Source organism: Neomonachus schauinslandi, chromosome 3 (assembly GCF_002201575.2).
Source record: "Neomonachus schauinslandi chromosome 3, ASM220157v2, whole genome shotgun sequence".
NCBI lineage: Eukaryota > Metazoa > Chordata > Mammalia > Carnivora > Phocidae > Neomonachus > Neomonachus schauinslandi.
The window spans coordinates 35,220,813-35,238,758 of NC_058405.1; the positions used below are offsets into that span (position 1 = coordinate 35,220,813).

The following is a 17,946-nucleotide window of genomic DNA, read 5'->3' on the forward strand; positions in this document are numbered from 1 at the left end:
CACCAGGTGCTTATACGGAAAGCAGTCAAAAGGGATCTGGGGTCTAGTCCCCTCTCACTTTGACCCAACTCTATGGGCCTCAGGGTCTGCAGCTACAACCCTGAGTTACATAAAATTCAAAATCTGTTGCAACTTTTTCAGTTTTTACTTTTTAATTATCTTTGAACACAACCCTGAATATAACTTCTGGAAATCACTTAGACAGTTATTAGCTGCATTTCATGAGAAGAAATGATATTTACTCAGAATCCTCTTATAAAAGGGCCTGTGCTGAACATCAATCTCTCTTAAAATATTTCTCATGTTAAATGTAGACTTTGTGTCTCTGCTTCTTTGCTTTAGCAGTTGCAGAATGTTCTTACTCTAAATATAAAATTATAAAAAAAAGTAAGAAACAATATTTTCTTTAATTAGCTTCTTCCTTTGGGGGTTTTAGAAGAGGGGTTATGACTTGACAAAGATCCTTCCCATCTGTTCCTGTTTGTTTGCTTTTATTTTGACTTCCTCTCGTTGTCTTATCAAATATCACATGAATCATTAATATTTGTTTTCATCACTTGTTTTGGTTTCTCTTACTTCACATGATTAAGACATTATGTTGAGAGAGGCTCAGGGCTAATATTAAACTAATATTCTTTGAGTAAATATTAAACTTTCTGGATATATGATCTTATATGTTTGCCCTTGGTTATGTTAATATTTTCCTCAGCTCTGCAGTAGTGAGATATGTGCACATAGAACTGTTTTGTGAAAGCAGCAAATTTTGTTAGATTACAAGTGTTTGGATATAAGTTTTGAACAAATAGATGCCATTTTTAATAAAGCTACTTCCTAACAGGAAATGTAATTTATTAAGCCCTTTGTGCAAACGACATGTTAGAGATCCTTGTGGATGTTTGCAAGGGAGTTTATTCAAAACTAGAATATACAACTATTTGCATATTGTGTGATACCTTTCACTAACATACTTCCTTATTAATGATTTCATGTAGTTTTCATACAATGGAAGAATTGGATTTCTGGTGTCATCCAACTAAGCAATTTAAAATTGTTCCAATTTGTATGCTATCTTCTAATAAAAAATCTTATTATATAATGTGATTGTTATTGAACAAATTTCATTAGTTTTAAAAATAAATGATCAAGCTATTCAATACTCTAGTTTTAAAGTATATATGGAATGAAAGCTAAATTCTATATCTGTCTATGTGTATTAGACATTGCCAATAACTACATATAACAATACGTGCAAAAGCATTGCATCAAAAAAATTGCATCAAAACAGTAAAATTAATACATGAACACAAAACAAACCAAAATTGGAAATTTTGTGATAGATTCCCTATTCCTTCCTCCTTAGCCACAGCAAATAATATACTATATACTTAATATACAATATACTTAAAGGTCCGATCTGAGGGATTCAACTTTATTTATTTATATATTTTTTTAAAGGGAGAGAGAAAGGGAGAGATTGAGCCAGGGAGGGACAACAGGAAAAGGAGAGAGAATCCTAAGCAGGTTCCACTCCCAGAGCAGAGCCCAATGCCCTGAGCTGAAATCAAGAATCGGACGCTTAGGGACTCCTGGGTGGCTCAGTCATTAAGTGTCTGCCTTCAGCTCAGGTCCAGAGCCCTGGGATCGAGTCCCACATCGGGCTCCCTGCTCGGCGGGAAGCCTGTTACTTCCTCTCCCACTCCCCCTGCTTGTGTTCCTGCTCTCACTGTCTCTCTCTGTCAAATAAATAAATAGAACCTTAAAAAAAAAAAAAAAAAGAATTGGACGCTTAACTGAGCCACCACTGGCTTCAACTTTAATATTAAAACTTGAGATCCATTTTTACAAGGACCTTTTAAAGATTTTAACTCATTACCTATAGATCTAAATCTGCATAGTAACAGTAAATATCATACAAAAATTTATACCAGCAATAAGCTATTCCATGATCTAGATACTTTCTTATACATCAAATTATAGCTGTAAGCATCAAATCACAATGAACTTTGGAACTATTAGGAATTGGTAATTTAAGTAGTTTCATTCACTCCCTACTCCCAAATGCTTTTAATTAGAACAGACTTTTTAATTAAGTACTCCCATGCACAAAGTGTAGCTTGATGATTTTTCTGTCATATCAACCTCCCATGCAAAAGCAAATAATCATAGTGTTAAAGGAAGATATTTTCTCTGAAACCAAACCATCAGAATTCTAGTTCTCATTTCAATTTATTCTACACACTAAAAGAAAGACCCTGTCTTGGGTAAGACAGTGAGAAAGACATCCACAAGGCAGGCGGGCTGATGGTGCTGAGAGTCAAGCTCTTACCTCTACAAGTCAGAGGCATTTCATTTCCTCCACTGAGAGTCCAATTACTTATTAAAGGAAAGCAACATAATGGAATGCATGTGGACTTTGGATTCACACAAATACCAAATCCCTGCACTTTTATTTGCTAGCTCTGTGAAAATGTGCAAGATACTTACATTTTTCAAGCTTAATAGCCTACTTTTTAAAGGCACTAAGAAGGGGCGCCTGGGTGGCTCAGTTGGTTAAGCATCTACCTTCGGCTCAGATCATGATCTTGGGGTCCTGGGATTGAGTCCCTTGTCGGACTCCCTGCTCAGTGGGTAATCTGCCTCTCCTTCTCTCTCTGCCTCTGCACACCCCACCCTGCTGCTTGTGCCCTCTCTCAAATAAATAAAATCTTTAAGAAAAAATAAAAAAGCACTAAGAAAACCTATTTTGTTGAGTTGATGGGAAGTTTAGGCTTAAAATCTATAAAGTGACTTGAACACAAATGCTGAGAAAATATTAGCTATATTAATAATAATCATTGCCTTTATTGCTAATTTACTTGATCTTAAAGAAAAACTCTCATCCATTTGAGATAGCAAGGAATAATTGTTTGGTAAACCTGGCCCAGCATCAGGAAGAAATAGTAAACACAGTTTTCTGTGGTCAACACGTGCAGAAATAAATAAATGCAATAGGAGAAATAGTGGATAGGTGTGAGATTATCTAGTTAGAAGGTAAGTATAATGCACAAAGGGCAGCCCTTAAAACAAAATATATAAATAAGACCTCTGAGTTTTCAGATGCAAACAACACACCTCTGAATAACAAAGTCTTAGCCCTGGAAGCACTCCAGGGATTATAACGACCTTCATTCTGTAGCTTGTTTTTGTAGGGCCTTCTCAATGTCCCCATGGCTTTGCTTGCTGTTGGAAGACTCAAGGAAGGGGAGTATTGAAACCATTCTTATGTAACATAAAAACATAGCTCAGTTTGAATTATGGGCCCATATATCTTTCCTAGTACCCTTACCATTCAACTTTCACTCAGATGGTTTGTTATCAGAAGCCTAAGATAGACCTACAGTCCCATAATTCAGAGGCCTGTTGTTAGCTCTCCGGGTGCATACATACGGGGCTATGTGCTGAGGACTGAAAGACCAATATAACTTGTCTGGAACAATATAAAATTAGTTAAAATTTTTTTTTCCTTATAGACTTTGCATCATCTGTAAGTATGTTTCAATAAAGATGACAAAATTATAGAGTAGAATTGATTTGAAAGTTAGCCTTTGTAGTCAAAAAGAGAGAGAGTTACTCTCCAGGCTCTGTCTCTGCCTGGTAGATATCTACTTCCAGTTAATTCTAAGGCAGATAATCTCTGATGCCTAAGTATTATTTAATCATGGAAATGCCTTAACTGTAGCAGGTGGGATCTAATTTATAGCTGGCATCTTTAATGCTTGATGCATTTGTCCATCTGTTAGGAACATTAGTCAAAAATGCAAGGAGACATTTATTAAAAGTGGAATTATGGTAGATCAGATACTGAGCACATAAATATAATGTATATAATTTTTATAAATGTATTTTTTATATGCTCTATGGTAAAGATGTTTACAAAATAATTATTATTTTTATATTTTTAAATGAATATAGTTTTATTTTAAAATTTAGTTTCAGGAGCGCCTGGGTGGCTCAGTTGGTTAAGCTTCTGTCTTGATTTTGGCTCAGGTCATGGTATCAGGGTGGTAAGATTGAGCCCTGTATAGGGCTCCATGCTGGCCGTGAAGCCTGCTTAAGATTCTCTCTCTCCCTCTCCCTTTTGCCCTACCCCACCTCTAAAAAAATAATTAAATAAAATTTAGTTTCAGATAGACTTTAAAATTTCTAGCATGCTAAAGATAATTATTTTTGTTATGTAAGCATATTAATTCATTTCTCCAAAAGTTTAATATTTGAGACTGCATTAAACTTTTAAGGCAAGCATCATGCTAAACACTGTCATTCTAATACTGATGGGAAAAGAAGAGATAAAGCTGCTGCTTCCATGGTTCTCAAGCCCATAATGTAGTAGGCTCCCCAGATGTAACTTCAATGTGAGACAAGTGCTATGGAGTTAATTTCCAGGATGCTTGTCTTGGAGAATAAATAGGAGCTCTCTATCTAGAGAAGTTCCATAGAAGGGAGCAGAAAAGTAATCAGGGAAGGAGGAGGTACTTATCTTCTAGATTTCTAAAAGGAAGAATAGGCCTTATAACTCAACACAGTACAGAGCTTGGTGTGTCCCAGAATGCAAAGGAGAGCCAGGGTGATGGAATAGGGGAGAGTGGTAATTAATAAGATGAGAGCGGAATATACTATATCAAATTATGTAGTACCTGGTAGGCCTTGGTGAAGAATTTGGCTAGTGAATCTCTTAAAACAAGTATTTACACTTAATGAATTATTTTTGTATACCCACTCTTTGCTACTAGAATCTTTCTTCCTAATAGGCTGCAGACATCACAGAAGATTTGAAAGCTATTTTTCAAGATTTTATTTTTTTCTCCTTTATTATGCAAAGATTTTTTTAAAAACCACAATGAGCCCTGAAATGTTAATATCAAGCAAATACTTTTCCATAGATATTGTGAAGGAATTTGAATTTGGGGAAAGTTAAGAATGTCTCTTGCCCCACTGTGTAATAGGAAACATTTGCCTTTTTTTTTTTTTTTTAAGTAAGAATGGAAATTATACTATCAACATAACTCATTGTAGAGCAGAAATAATGAGGCAGTTGAAAGGAGAAAGAAGTAGGGATAAAGTAATTAAAGGGCTAAAAATTAAAAACTTTGGTAAAAATATACTACTCTACTTCTTCGGTGGTTTCTGAATCCTTTATTACTAGATTTTTATAAAATGTATGTTGCCTTATGTAGTAAAAATCACTAGGATCAAAATTATCTCTAAAAGGATTCAATTTTTAGCCACCTGGTACTAAGTATATGAACGGCTGAAATTTTAGCTTATTTTTATTTTTTATTCTATGTAATGCGTTGCGGGGCTCCATGCAGGGCTTGATCCCAGGAGCCTGGGATCATGATCTGGGCTGAAGGCAACTGCTTAAACCGACTGAGCCACACTTTAGCTTATTTTTATAAATACCAAGTTTATTAGGTTTATTTACAAAGTGAGTATTCAAAACTCCTGCTAAACCAAAACTAGAAAGTTATATCTATACATCTGTATCTATAATGTAAGTGAGAAAATCATAGTTTTGTCCCACAGGTGGGTGCAATCAAGCCAAGCAAACAGAAGAAATCAGACCATGTTCCATGCAAAAATGATAAATATTTCATGATAGGTTAATATGGTACTGTCATATCCTTTCTTAGAAATTTTCATCAAAATGTTATGGCTTGGATATGGGTTATTTGATAAATACCTGATTTGGGAAATTCTTACCTTTATTGAATATTGCAATGACTACTTCTATAGTCAGTACAGAGCTACAGTAATATTTAGTATTAATGACATTATCGTTACAGGCCAGGAAGTAAAATGTTTTTAGACAACATATCTAGGGTGATTATACAGCATAATTTTGTATGCCTTTAAGTCATTGTTCAAAAATAGAGGTCAGTTGGATTAATAATATATTTTCATTGGTGCATCTCAGATTATATCATATATCCAAATGTGTATGCCACTTATAGGAAACAGTCATTGTCATTATTAGATGTTTCATATATTAAAAATAATGATGATATATGATTATTGAACTGGGAAGCTAAGGATGTTTAGAGACTTCCAGGTAAATGTTCTTATTAAAGCTGAACTGGATTAATTCTACAAAGGCAGCCAATACTTGATACACCTTATAGAAGAAATTAGCCAGTATGAGACTAATCTTATGGACATTTCTTTTCATGTTGTTGAAGGCAAATGGTGGATTTTGGACATTAACAATATCATAAGTTAAATATATATTTTATTTAATAATTTATTTCAATATGTACTTTTTGTAAATCTCACAAAACCTGTCTCTGATTCATTCATTAATTTAACACATATTTATTGAACAGGTACTAGATTCTTGGGATATATCAATGAACAAAACAGAGTTCTGTGACATTTTAGAGGTAATATTCCAACTGTACAAGTTAGGCTAAAATCAATCATAATAGGAATGTAAAATTTGGGCATGTCGGTATTTCTATGAAGTAAAAAATGGTTTAACATTGGTTTTAAATTCCTTACTAATTACTATGTCTACTACAGATTATGTGAAAGCACTCAATTAACTTAATGTTGAAGGTGAGATCTGCACATATTTAGATTATATTTTTCTATTTCCTGGATTTACAGTAGATTATTTCTGTTTCTTTATATTTTAACACTATCGGTTAACTATCGGTCATTTTCCAAACATTTACATGGCAATATTCATTTTTAAAAATGTTTGGAAAATTTTCCTTTTCTTATTACCTTCTACTGTAGATCTTATAACTTGGAATTTAGGTATATTTTATACAAATATATCCAAAGTTTAGTCCACACCACAAAGTTGGCAGCTTAAAGGGTGCTACATCTGAGAAATGAGCTTACATTTTGTTTAGTTTTTCCTCTGGATTTTTAATTTCCCATTTCTTATTTCTGCTTCATTCAAATGGGATTATTGAATGTGTCCAATGTTTGATTTGCTTCTCTTTTTCACATAATCATGGGTTTCTCAGTTGGTTAAAGTTGAGTAATATATTTCCATCTTAACATTTAATTGTTTGGTTAATTTCACTTCAAGGAAGAAAGACTGTATAGTTCATTGATAGTGATGAAATAACGTAGGTGGCTTTCATATAAATAGCAACAAATGTGCACAATAGTTACATTACATGGTATATTTAACAACACTGCTAAGGAGTAAGATGAGGAGCTCAGTCTTTCCTGATGGAGATACACCTGAGTGCATGCAGAGAAAATCTGGTTCTGCAAGCTTGGAGGAAGTAATTGTCATTCAACAGAAATCAACTAACTTTGCATATCAGTAACACCCACACACATACTCTTATCTGTTTTCTGAGTGCTCTTGAACTGATATCAAAATAGCAAATATATATTTATGAGAACTAGAAATTCTGTATTCTTTTTGATCACATAAACTCAATGTAATTATGAAATTAACTTTGAGAATATGTGAAAGATGTTACTTCCTAAACAAGTGAAGATAGAAGAAAACCCACAAATTATGTATCAGGCTACTGAGTTTTTATATTCACATTTGTCCCCCAAATGTCATGAAATTAATTATTTTTTATTGTTCATTTTTAGATGGAAGACTGTATTTGAAAACTACTGTCATGTACTGAATTTTTCCTGTTGAAGAAATCCATGTTATAGTAAAGAACTTTGCAGACATTCGTCATTGGAAAGTTTGGAAAAAATAAAGTCCTTTTAAGGGAACTTCCTCAATTTTGTGTATTAATGTTCTTTAAAAGTTTAAGTATTCTACAAAAAAAAAAAAAAAGTTTCCTCCATTGAATTTCACCTGTGGTTCATACCAGAGACCTGAGAATGTTTGTAAATGTACAGGTATCTAACTTCTTACAGTTAAAAACTGCAACTTTGCTGCTGGACACTTGTATACCGAGTTAAAGGCAGGTCTGAATAAGGCCTCGCTTTGTTTTTTTTAATGGAATGAACCATTTTCCTCCTCTGAAAATTCTGTATCTGAGCACATCAAGAGACTCTTGTACCCAGTGGTTACCCAGACTTACAGAATTATGTCCTCCTGAAACCAGCAAGAACACTTGGAAATGAACTTGTAGGGGGCATAGAGGATTCCTTAAAAAACAAACAAACAAACAAACAAAAAAAAAAACAAAAAAAAAAATAAAACAAAAAAACAAAAAAAATCAATAAATCAAAGAGTAATATTCTATTACATTCGATTTTAAACTAATTGTGGGTTTTCTCATGAAGATTTTTTTCGCATACTTCCAAAAGACCAACAAATGGATGCTGACAACAACCCAGTGAAATAACATTTTGCATATCTGAAAAGAAGCATTGAACATAAGCCAAAAGGTTTCACCCAAGGTCCTTTTTCTTAAAAAAAAAAATAAACGTAACATGTTTTCATTCCAAACTGGTAGTGGCATATAGAATTTAAAATAATAATGATGCTTCTTATTCAAACTGTTGGTCACATGTACAGTATATAAACATAAAACATACAAGGAAGGTATTATGTATGCAGTAGTATACTAGAGTTTAGGAAAATGAGAATTTTAGAAAATATGTTTTGTCACCCTGTTAGTCAGAAAGACACCTTTCTGGTTTTAACGCATGCAGGCATGTAAATATTTGTCTGGAGTCACAGTATTAATGAATGAGATCTTAAGCATCTGGTGACATCAGAACTCTGTGTCAGCCACTTTTATTTGTATATTGAACCCTAGTTAGTGCCCCAAACTGCACTATTGAGAATGGATTGTGGCTGAACAGTAAATCAAAACACCAGAAATATTTTTATATGTTAATGTCATATTATGTTAATGTTGCTGAGAAACAAAACCTAACAAACCCTTGATGTATCAGTCCAATACCATGTAGCGCTGAGTGATAAAGTTAAAATGTGTTGTGCTTCCCCCCCTGGTCAGAGGGAAGGGTGCCTATGTGTTATTTTCACGGTCTTTTTGAAAGTTACAGTATGTGTTTTCGCTTTTGTGCAGATAACTGGAAGTAAAGCTGCAAACAGTGCTTATTACACACTGAAGTTACCTTCTCTTTGTTTTTACTAATCTGGAGTTACACCTTTAAAGACTGATATTATGAATCAGTACAGTCGCTGTGCATTTTATGATTTTGCTGTCATCTTAAAATTTTATGATCATAACATTATTTATTACCATAAATAGCAAAATCCTAAATGTCCAAGAAAACTAGCGTAAAAATGTTTAAAGATAGTTCTGATTTGGTATTAATTATTTGGTTAAGAGAAGAAATTAACATTATAGATACTCTGGCACTAAGCTTCTATAGTTTTTAGGTCTTCCTTGCAATACTGGAACGTTATTTCTTTTGTGTAGTTCGCTATTAACCAGCTAAGTCCGTTTTTTACTACAATAAAAAAGTTATATATACAGTTCCTATTTTAGCTTGCTTGAAAGGGAGCGATATTTTTATTTAAAATACTGTTAGTAAATGCTCTGTAGAAACTTGGTTTTTGAGGCATCGTTCTTCCATACCCATCTTTTGTTCTTTGAGCACAAGAGATTCTGTTCCTTGTTGCATTTCTTGCTTTTCCCTTTTATGCAGTCTTTAAAGGATTACAACACTTAAAATTGGAGGGACTTGTGGCAAGCTTTTGAATCATACATTTTTTAAAAGATTTTTTAAAAAGCCTACAACTTACCTAAGTAGTAGAATCAGCCATTGCTCTGCTCCTTGCATAGAGTCACCTGTTAAGTAGGTTAAATAGTTTTAAAATGCATACTTTCAAGACCTTTGAGAATGCTTTAGTGTTTGGTTTGATATAAAAGGAATTTTAGCAAGGATTAAAGAAAGAAGCTATCAGCTATATGTTTAGAGAGAATCTTACTAACATGTTGTAAATATTACAATTCATGAAATGTTATTTTAAGTCTGTAACTTAAGTTTTTTCTCCTTTTTTAGTTATACAGGTTGGTTTGAAATTTGCTTTTGTTTTGGGGTTGTTTTTTTTTTTTTGGTATAAACAAGTAAAATTGTGCCCATTTTATGGTTTCCATGCTTTTGTAATCCTAAAAATATTAATGTCTAGTTGTTCTATATTATAACCACATTTGCGCTCTATGCAAGCCCTTGGAACAGAACATACTCATCTTCATGTAGGACCTATGAAAATTGTCTATTTTTATCTATATATTTAAAGTTTTCTAAAAATGAGAAAAGGTTATTACGAATTTTGTTGTACAAAATCTGTACAAAAATCTGTTTTTACATCATAATGCAAGAATTGGAAATTTTTCTATGGTAGCCTAGTTCTTTGAGCCTGGTTTCAATGTGAGAACCACGTTTACTGTTACTGTATTTAATTTTCTTTTTTCTTTTCAACAATCTCCTAATAAAACTGTCTGAAATCTCCCTGTGACTTTATTTACAGTTCGTCTTTATTAAATTTTGTGAAATGCATAGCATTGAAAGAATATTTACTTTCTAATGGGAGGCATCTAAAAACAACATAAGTCAGCTCTTTGCAATGCGAGGGGAACAATGCTCAATGATTTTATTTAACATGCAACTGCTTCTATCTCTAATATGAATTACTGTGCTGAAAAACATCATAAAAGCACACTCTGTAGTTATTGTTTAACAAGCAGATTTTCCATATTTTGTTTCTTGCCAGCTAAGCAAACTGCCCACATATACATGATTTATTTATGTACATTTCTCAGTTTATGAAGCTGTTATTTGTACCCTTTTCCTTTATATTCTTATATTCCCATGATTCTTATTTCACAAAGCTTTGTGCTGAATAATGTAAAGTAGACATGTTGATGGAACAAAATATATTATTCCCATATCTATAAGAGTGTAGATTTGTAACTCTTAGTGTTTTGCTTTCATTCTCTATCATTGGAAAAAATGCCTTTAGAAACTTTGATATTCCAATATCTTTTAATAATATATACACGTTTTAATCAATCCAAAATGCTGCATCTGAAGAAATATTGGGTTACTATCTCTGTGAATATTCTAAACATTCCCAAGAGAATGGATTTTTTTTCTGTCAAAAGAAATTATTTCATGAATTAACAAAATATGATTTTTCCCTAATAAAAACTTAAAATGTTTATGTGACCATTACAAATACATTTTTGTCTTCTGTCTTCATATGTTTATGTCAGTAAAACTTGTACCAAAACATCATAGAGTCTTTGGATGTTAGAGGAATTTGGTAATGATTTGAGTTTTTTTCCCCAGGTGTTCTCATTGGGACTAGCAAATTTACAATATGAACAAAAGCTATTTATTACCAGATGAGAATAAATTACAAATAAAAGTTATATGGATTGCATTTTTACAATATGGGAAGTAGAGATGTTAATAGAATTAAAACGTTATTGTAAATGGCATTGTAAAAAATATCACTTTTCCTCCTGTGTAGGCTTGGTGCTAACATTTATCTTTAATATGTACAATTGGTATATAAAACCTGAACTGATCCTCATTTATTCATTTAAACACATTCATTAATAAAGCCTCTATTCTGCACAAAGCACTGTGCTAGATGTTGTAATGACTCAAGTGGAAAACTTAACTGTTGTCCCAGAGGAGCTGATAATTTTGTTGGAATAGGAAATTTTACTTTCAGCAAGAAAAGATTCATTGAGCATCTTCTAATGTGTAAGGGACATGGAGCTGGTATTAAGAGGGCACTGACTTAGACACCTTCCCAAGAATTGATACTATGACCCATTTTGTACGTTCACCTTCTAGAGAATAACATGACATGTTTTGTGAGTTAAACAATTGTGTAGGGATTGAGAAAAGGGATGGATACATTTTCCTCTAAGTAATACCACTATACCAGGTATTCTTTTCATGTTATTTTTCATTTATTTCAATCAGATCATTTGTCTTACCAAAGCTCACCAACTTTATTTTAAGGTAAGTAGCCTGTTTAATCACACACACACATAAATCATCAACCACAAATTCCTACTATATTGGGACTTTTGAATATAGTTGTAATATTCAATTCTTATGACCCAGCATCTATAGATGTACAGTAAAATGGCCTCAATTGATTCAAACACAGAGCTGCTTAAATGCCAGAAGAGTTCATTGGGTAATGAGTAACATTTGTAGTAGCAGCATCATTTGTCTTTATAGGTGAACGAGTTGGAGATTTTGAGTTGAATTGTTGGATCAATTGGGGTTTCTTTGGTTGGCGTGACAAAAACTGATTCTTGCAAGTAGTTAAAGAGCAAAGGGAATTGGTCATAAAGACAGAGGGGTACACATGGAACCTCAAGCCAAGATTGCAGCCAGCCCCCAGAGACCAGGGTCCCTCTTTTACTTTCACCCCTCTGCTCGTCTCCGTGACTGTTTCTTTTTCCTCTCATTGTGGACATATTTGTTTCTCTTGTTCACCTCTTGACTCCTCCATTATTTAGGAGCATAAGACTCAGCCCACAGAAGTGAGCCAATCATTTTCTCTCCCTGTCCTAAGTCAGATTACCTGAGAATTTTGATTGCCTCAAGTCAGAGCACATGCAAGTAAGGTACCTTGGCAGTACATTAGATGCATCTAGGGAATTTTAGAAATACTGTGTCCAATTAAATTTGAATCTCTGGGGGTTGGGGCTAAGGCCTATGTTCCTGAGGTGATTCTAATGAATAGCTAAGGTTGAGGACACTGTCTGGGAGTCTGACAAATATCACATTGTAGAAAATGACTAGTAAGACTTCTGTCGGGGCAGGAGCATAGTTGGGGATGGGTGGAGGGTGTTATAAGCTGTGCAGACACTGTAAGAGCCAACCAATAGTTCTACAAAATCATTAAATTATATATAAAATCTGTAAAATATTTAATATATATTTTTAAAAAGTAGTTTTAGCATTGTGAACTTAATTCTGAATATGAATTTGCAATCCCAGTTAAGGTATAGTAGAAGACACCTTATTTTTTTTTTTCTAAATAAAATTACTGATTAATCTAACCACGGAGCTGCACAGGGAGGTACAAATTCTTTTTCAATAATTATTGAGGCTTCCTCCATCTAAATGTTCTCAGTCCAAACATTCTCCTCAGTCCATACCATTTGGAGAATGCTTGGGTTTTCATGCCTAGGATCCAGCCTTCAAGAAGTGGCGCTAAGCCCTTCTCTTTGGAGGGCCTCCAGGTTTGTGGAAGCAAAAATTATAACACAGTTTGGTGTGATTCACAATGTAGGGAGAGAAAATACCTAAGACAATTATGTTATTACTGAGGAAGTGTAAAATCGTGCGAAAGGATGTAACATTTCTATGTTTTACTTGAACTGATAAAATGTCAATCAATACAAGTAGACTATGGTAAGTTTTGCATCTTTAATGTAATACCTGGAATAAGCACTAAAAATGTTATATCAACATATACATTTAGGGGCGCCAGGGTGGCTCAGTGGGTTAAGGGTCCAACTCTTGATTTTGGCTCTGGTCATGATCTCAGGGTCATGGGATCCAGCCCTGTGTCCATCTCCATGCTCAGTGGGGAGTCGGCTTGAGTCCTTCCTCTGCTCACACTCTCTCTCTCAAATAAATAAATATTTTATATATATACATATATAAAAAATATATACAATATATAAATATATATATATATATTTAAAAACACTATAGAGAAATCAAAGTGGAATTCAATGCTATAGTAAAGTTAGCTCCCAGATAAACAGTAAATACTCTTTGGTAATTCATCTGTTGTGTTAAGCTCTCTTGCTGGTAGTTTCCAATCCTGTCTCCGGTTCTTTGGCTGCTCTTTCAACAATGCCAATTGTGTGTTGGATTTGGTACACTACATTAGGCAACAGAGAAAGATGAGTTGATAGATACCTCGCCAGCACTGTGCAGCTCTATTTTCTATTTACTGAGTGTAATTCACATCCAATGATGTATTTCCACCTGATATTTTCAAAAACAAAGACAGAAATTAATTATTAGGCTGCATACAAATTATAAAAATATTAAAATTTATTTATTAAAATTAATAAAATTGTTAAATTTTTATTAAAATTACTAAAATTATTTTATTAATGATTATTAAAATTTATTTTTTAAATAGTATTGTCGGCTTCCACCCCAAGTGTGGGAGCTGGGAGAAAGAGATGATACTAGTCAATCCTTTTCTTACTAACTTATCTTACTAAATTTACAAAAAAAAAAGGGGCTCCCGTTGAGTTGGATCTTTCCTTTAAATCCATTTGGTTGTCATATGCCTGGATTTATATATGTTGAATGTTGTTAGCTCCTTCCATTAATAGATTTGGGTGCTTTTTAGTATATTCTTTATGTGTGATTTTTCTTTTCCCACCAGTAGCCACTGTGAGACAACAATCGCTAGACACCAGGGCCCAAATGAAGATGGGTGAGTTCTTGGGAAATGAAATTTCCTGCAATCTAGAACAGAACTGAGCAAGAATGGAGAATCTGATCACAGAGCATGCAGGCAAACGATTTAATAGCACAAGGTATTTTTAGGGAAGGAACGTTAGGGGCATGGGGCAGGATGTAGAAAGTTTTTAATTGTCTAAAATGAATGATCATTTAGCATTTAGATTTGCCAAGTATTTACAACAGACTATATGAAGGTTTGGGGGGACACTGCCTCCTTCCTGGGGATTTGCTGGCAGTTGCCTTTATGCAGCCAAATGCACATGTATTTTGACAAGTTACTTAGAAGTCTTTTTATCTATTGAGTATTCAGTGGTAGGTCCAGCCCTCTTCTGCTTATTCTTTCATCTGAAACACGTGGGTTCATAGTAAACACTTAGGTATTCTTTTCCCCAACCAATGCCAGGAATGTCACAGTGCCCTGAGAGCAGCAAGTTCTCTCTATACGTTTGTCAGAGCAATAAGCCAAACACACATTCCTACCATGTGAAATTCAAGGCTGAGATAGGCACTGGCCTTCTGTGTCCAATAACCATTAGTAGACAAATATCAGGTCCTCTGAGTGGTCCCACTGAGGTTTCTTTCCTAGACTTCAGATGAGAGACTGACACCTGTCACCTCTCATGGGTGACTGGCGAGCTTTGAACCTGAAACAACCCACAGCCCCCACCAACAGCTACCTTCTTACATCGATTCTTGACCCCATATCTTAAACCTGTTTTGTAATCTGGAGATGGACGGACAGCTGAGGTCACAAAATTAGTTTTCAGAGAGCTTTGCAAATTCTCATAATGGCCTTTCCTCTTAACTTGGAACGTGGTATCCATTTCATAATTCACTTGATTTTTTGGAAAATTACTTAAAAATTTTTTGAGATAATTATAGACTAAATGCAGTTATAAGAAATAGCAAAGAGACATCCCATGTACCCTTCACCCGTTTTCCCTAAGGTGAAAATTTTTCCCTAAGGATAAATATAGTACAGTATCAAAACCAGGAAGTAGACAATGATATCATCTATCAACTTCATTCAGATTTCACTAGATTTAGACACTCATTTGTGTGTGCATGTGTGTGTTTAGTTACATACAACTTTATCACAAGTATAGATTCATACGAACATTACCACAGTCAAGATACAGAATACTTTAGTAACAAGGATCCCTCATGCTATCTTTTAATTGCTACAACCACTTAACCTCTGTCCCTACCTCTCAGTTTAAATCGGGGTTCTCCTGAGAAACATCATCAATAGTGTAAACATGTGTACATGTGTGCACACACACACACACAGAAATGTGGGGGATACTAGGCTCTGTAGAGTACATAGATCCTCCAAATGCTCCTGCCCCTATTCCTGTGGTCTATGGAGAGGAAGTGGGGGAAATTCCCGCTGATACTTGCGTCCAGATGGGTCTAGTTGGGGCAACCCATCCACAAGGATTGCAATCACTAGTCAACCCAACACTGACACCATCTGGATGGAAATAGAAACATACCACAGCAGCCAGTGGGCTGATCTCAGAGCAGTTGGGCTGGTGACCACTCATGAACCCTGGCCATTAACCCTTGGCACCGTCAGTCGAGCTGTTCTCAAGAGATTAGCCCTATGGCTTTGGACACTGGGAAGCCAAGGAGTGGATGATCATGATTAGTCTTTGTGGGGTCAGGACATTGTGGAAAGATATTTGGCTTCATCTGCAAGAGCCCGAGGCAGTCCTCACTGTTTTCCACATCTCAGCTCATAAAGCGCTGATACCCCTTGCCAGTTAGGAAGCTGACAGCCTAGCCTGGGTATGAGCTCTACTTAGCAACTGACCCCTCAGTAGATATAAGAGATTGAGTGCATAGGAAAGTGGTCACCAGAGCACTCATGGGGATGGCGTATTGCCAAAGATGTCAGTGCTCCCATGAAATACAGGGATTTGTTTAACACAGTAATAACATGCCATGTGTGTTCTAAACACCCAAGGCAACTCTCAGAGGAGGAGAGGGCCATCCACCAGGGTTCCCAACTGGTGAGGGATTGGCAAGTTGATTATATTGGCCCCCTCCCTTCACGTGATGGCTCAAAATAATGTCTTGGTTTGTGTGGACACATCTGGCCTAACCCAAGCTTTCCCTTGTTGCCTCACAAGCCAGGCTGCCACCATTATGGGATTAGAGAAACTGAGTACCATGTATGCATACCTTTGTAGAATAGACAGTGACTGAAGTCACATTTTGAAGGTTCTGATGTGCAAGACTGGGCAAAAGAACATGACACTGAAAGGAAGGTCTATCTCCCCCATGACGCGAAAGCAGCAGGGTCGGTAAAGAGGGAGAATGGAATATTAAAGCAACAGATTAAATTACTAACAAGCAAAATAATCTTGGTTAGGACTAAGGTACGATCCCAGGCTTTAATCCATTCTGTCAACAAAAAACAACCTGGAATGCAAAGGATTTGGTCAGAGGCAAGGAAAAGCTTTATTGCCCTATAGTTTGAAAACTGGGGAGACACAGCCTTTGGCTATAAACTGAAAGTACCCTCCAAAGGGAAGGTTTAGGCTTGAGTTAAATAGGCAAAACCCGCAAGTTCTGTGTCCTTTATGGAGCTGGGTCAGACTCAAGTCCCAAACTGCAAGCTTTTAGAGCAGAGTGGCAAGCAGGATACAGCTCACGGTTTCTGGTAGCAGTTTCAAGATGTGGCAGCCACTGGGGAGCATGACCGGATGTGTTGCAGGGGTCTTTTTGTGAATTTTGCTGAGTTTTGTGCAGATTTGTCACTTCAGGCTATGCTGACTGGTTTTGTTCCTGAAGGGCATTTGAGCTGATTAAAATTTTAGTTTCTCTCCCTTGACATGAGGGAACCCATCTTGTTTGTCAGTTATTGCTGTCTAGTTATTGGGGTCTTTTGTTCCCAATTTGAATGATCAACCAGTAGGGCTTGTGGCCCCATATACCAGATTGGGGAACCCTGCTGAGACACTCAACATGTAAAGGTATGGAAGTAACAGGGAACAGCTATTGCCCCAGCTCTCACCACGGATCAAGGTACTGTCTGCTGAGAACACCAAGTCCCATCAGGCCTGGGAAGACTTATCTACTGGAATTTGCAGTGGGGTATCCCACCAGGATGGTGAGTTACTTCAAACCCCTGGGTGAGGGGGGACTACTCATTCTCTACTGGGATCCTCTTGCCTTGCCACAAGCCAGACCTGCTGAAATTCACTATACCTGAAATGAAACACACACCACTGAAGGAGGGGAGAAGACTGGGTCCCGGCTTGGCATATCCCACCCCCAGCCCACCTCCCCATGCCTGACGGGGCTGCCTCCGCTGGCCAACATTTCTGGTGTGCCCAACCAGGTCAGATTCCCAAAGCTGCCATCCTCCCTCTCCTCAAGACCAAGATGGCACTTCTGTTGTCCACTGGTACAATCATTTGGCCACAAACTTTGTTCCCTCCACTGGTCTGGGGGAAGTTACAGCACACTAAATTCACCCAGCAAAACATAAATGATAGCCAACAAAGCCTTTCCTTACTAAACACT

At 35.8% G+C, this 17,946-nt stretch overlaps 1 protein-coding gene across 1 annotated transcript in view; it reads left to right on the forward strand.

Annotated features, from left to right (window-relative positions):
* Positions 1-11,420, forward strand: part of DACH1 (dachshund family transcription factor 1) — a 425,055-nt gene extending 413,635 nt beyond the window's left edge. The window contains exon 11 of the mRNA XM_021697891.2: positions 7,603-11,420. Coding sequence (XP_021553566.1) covers positions 7,603-7,640 — 38 coding nt within the window. The 3' untranslated portion in view covers positions 7,641-11,420. The remainder of the gene's footprint in view (positions 1-7,602) is intronic.
* Positions 11,421-17,946: the final 6,526 nt, after the last annotated feature.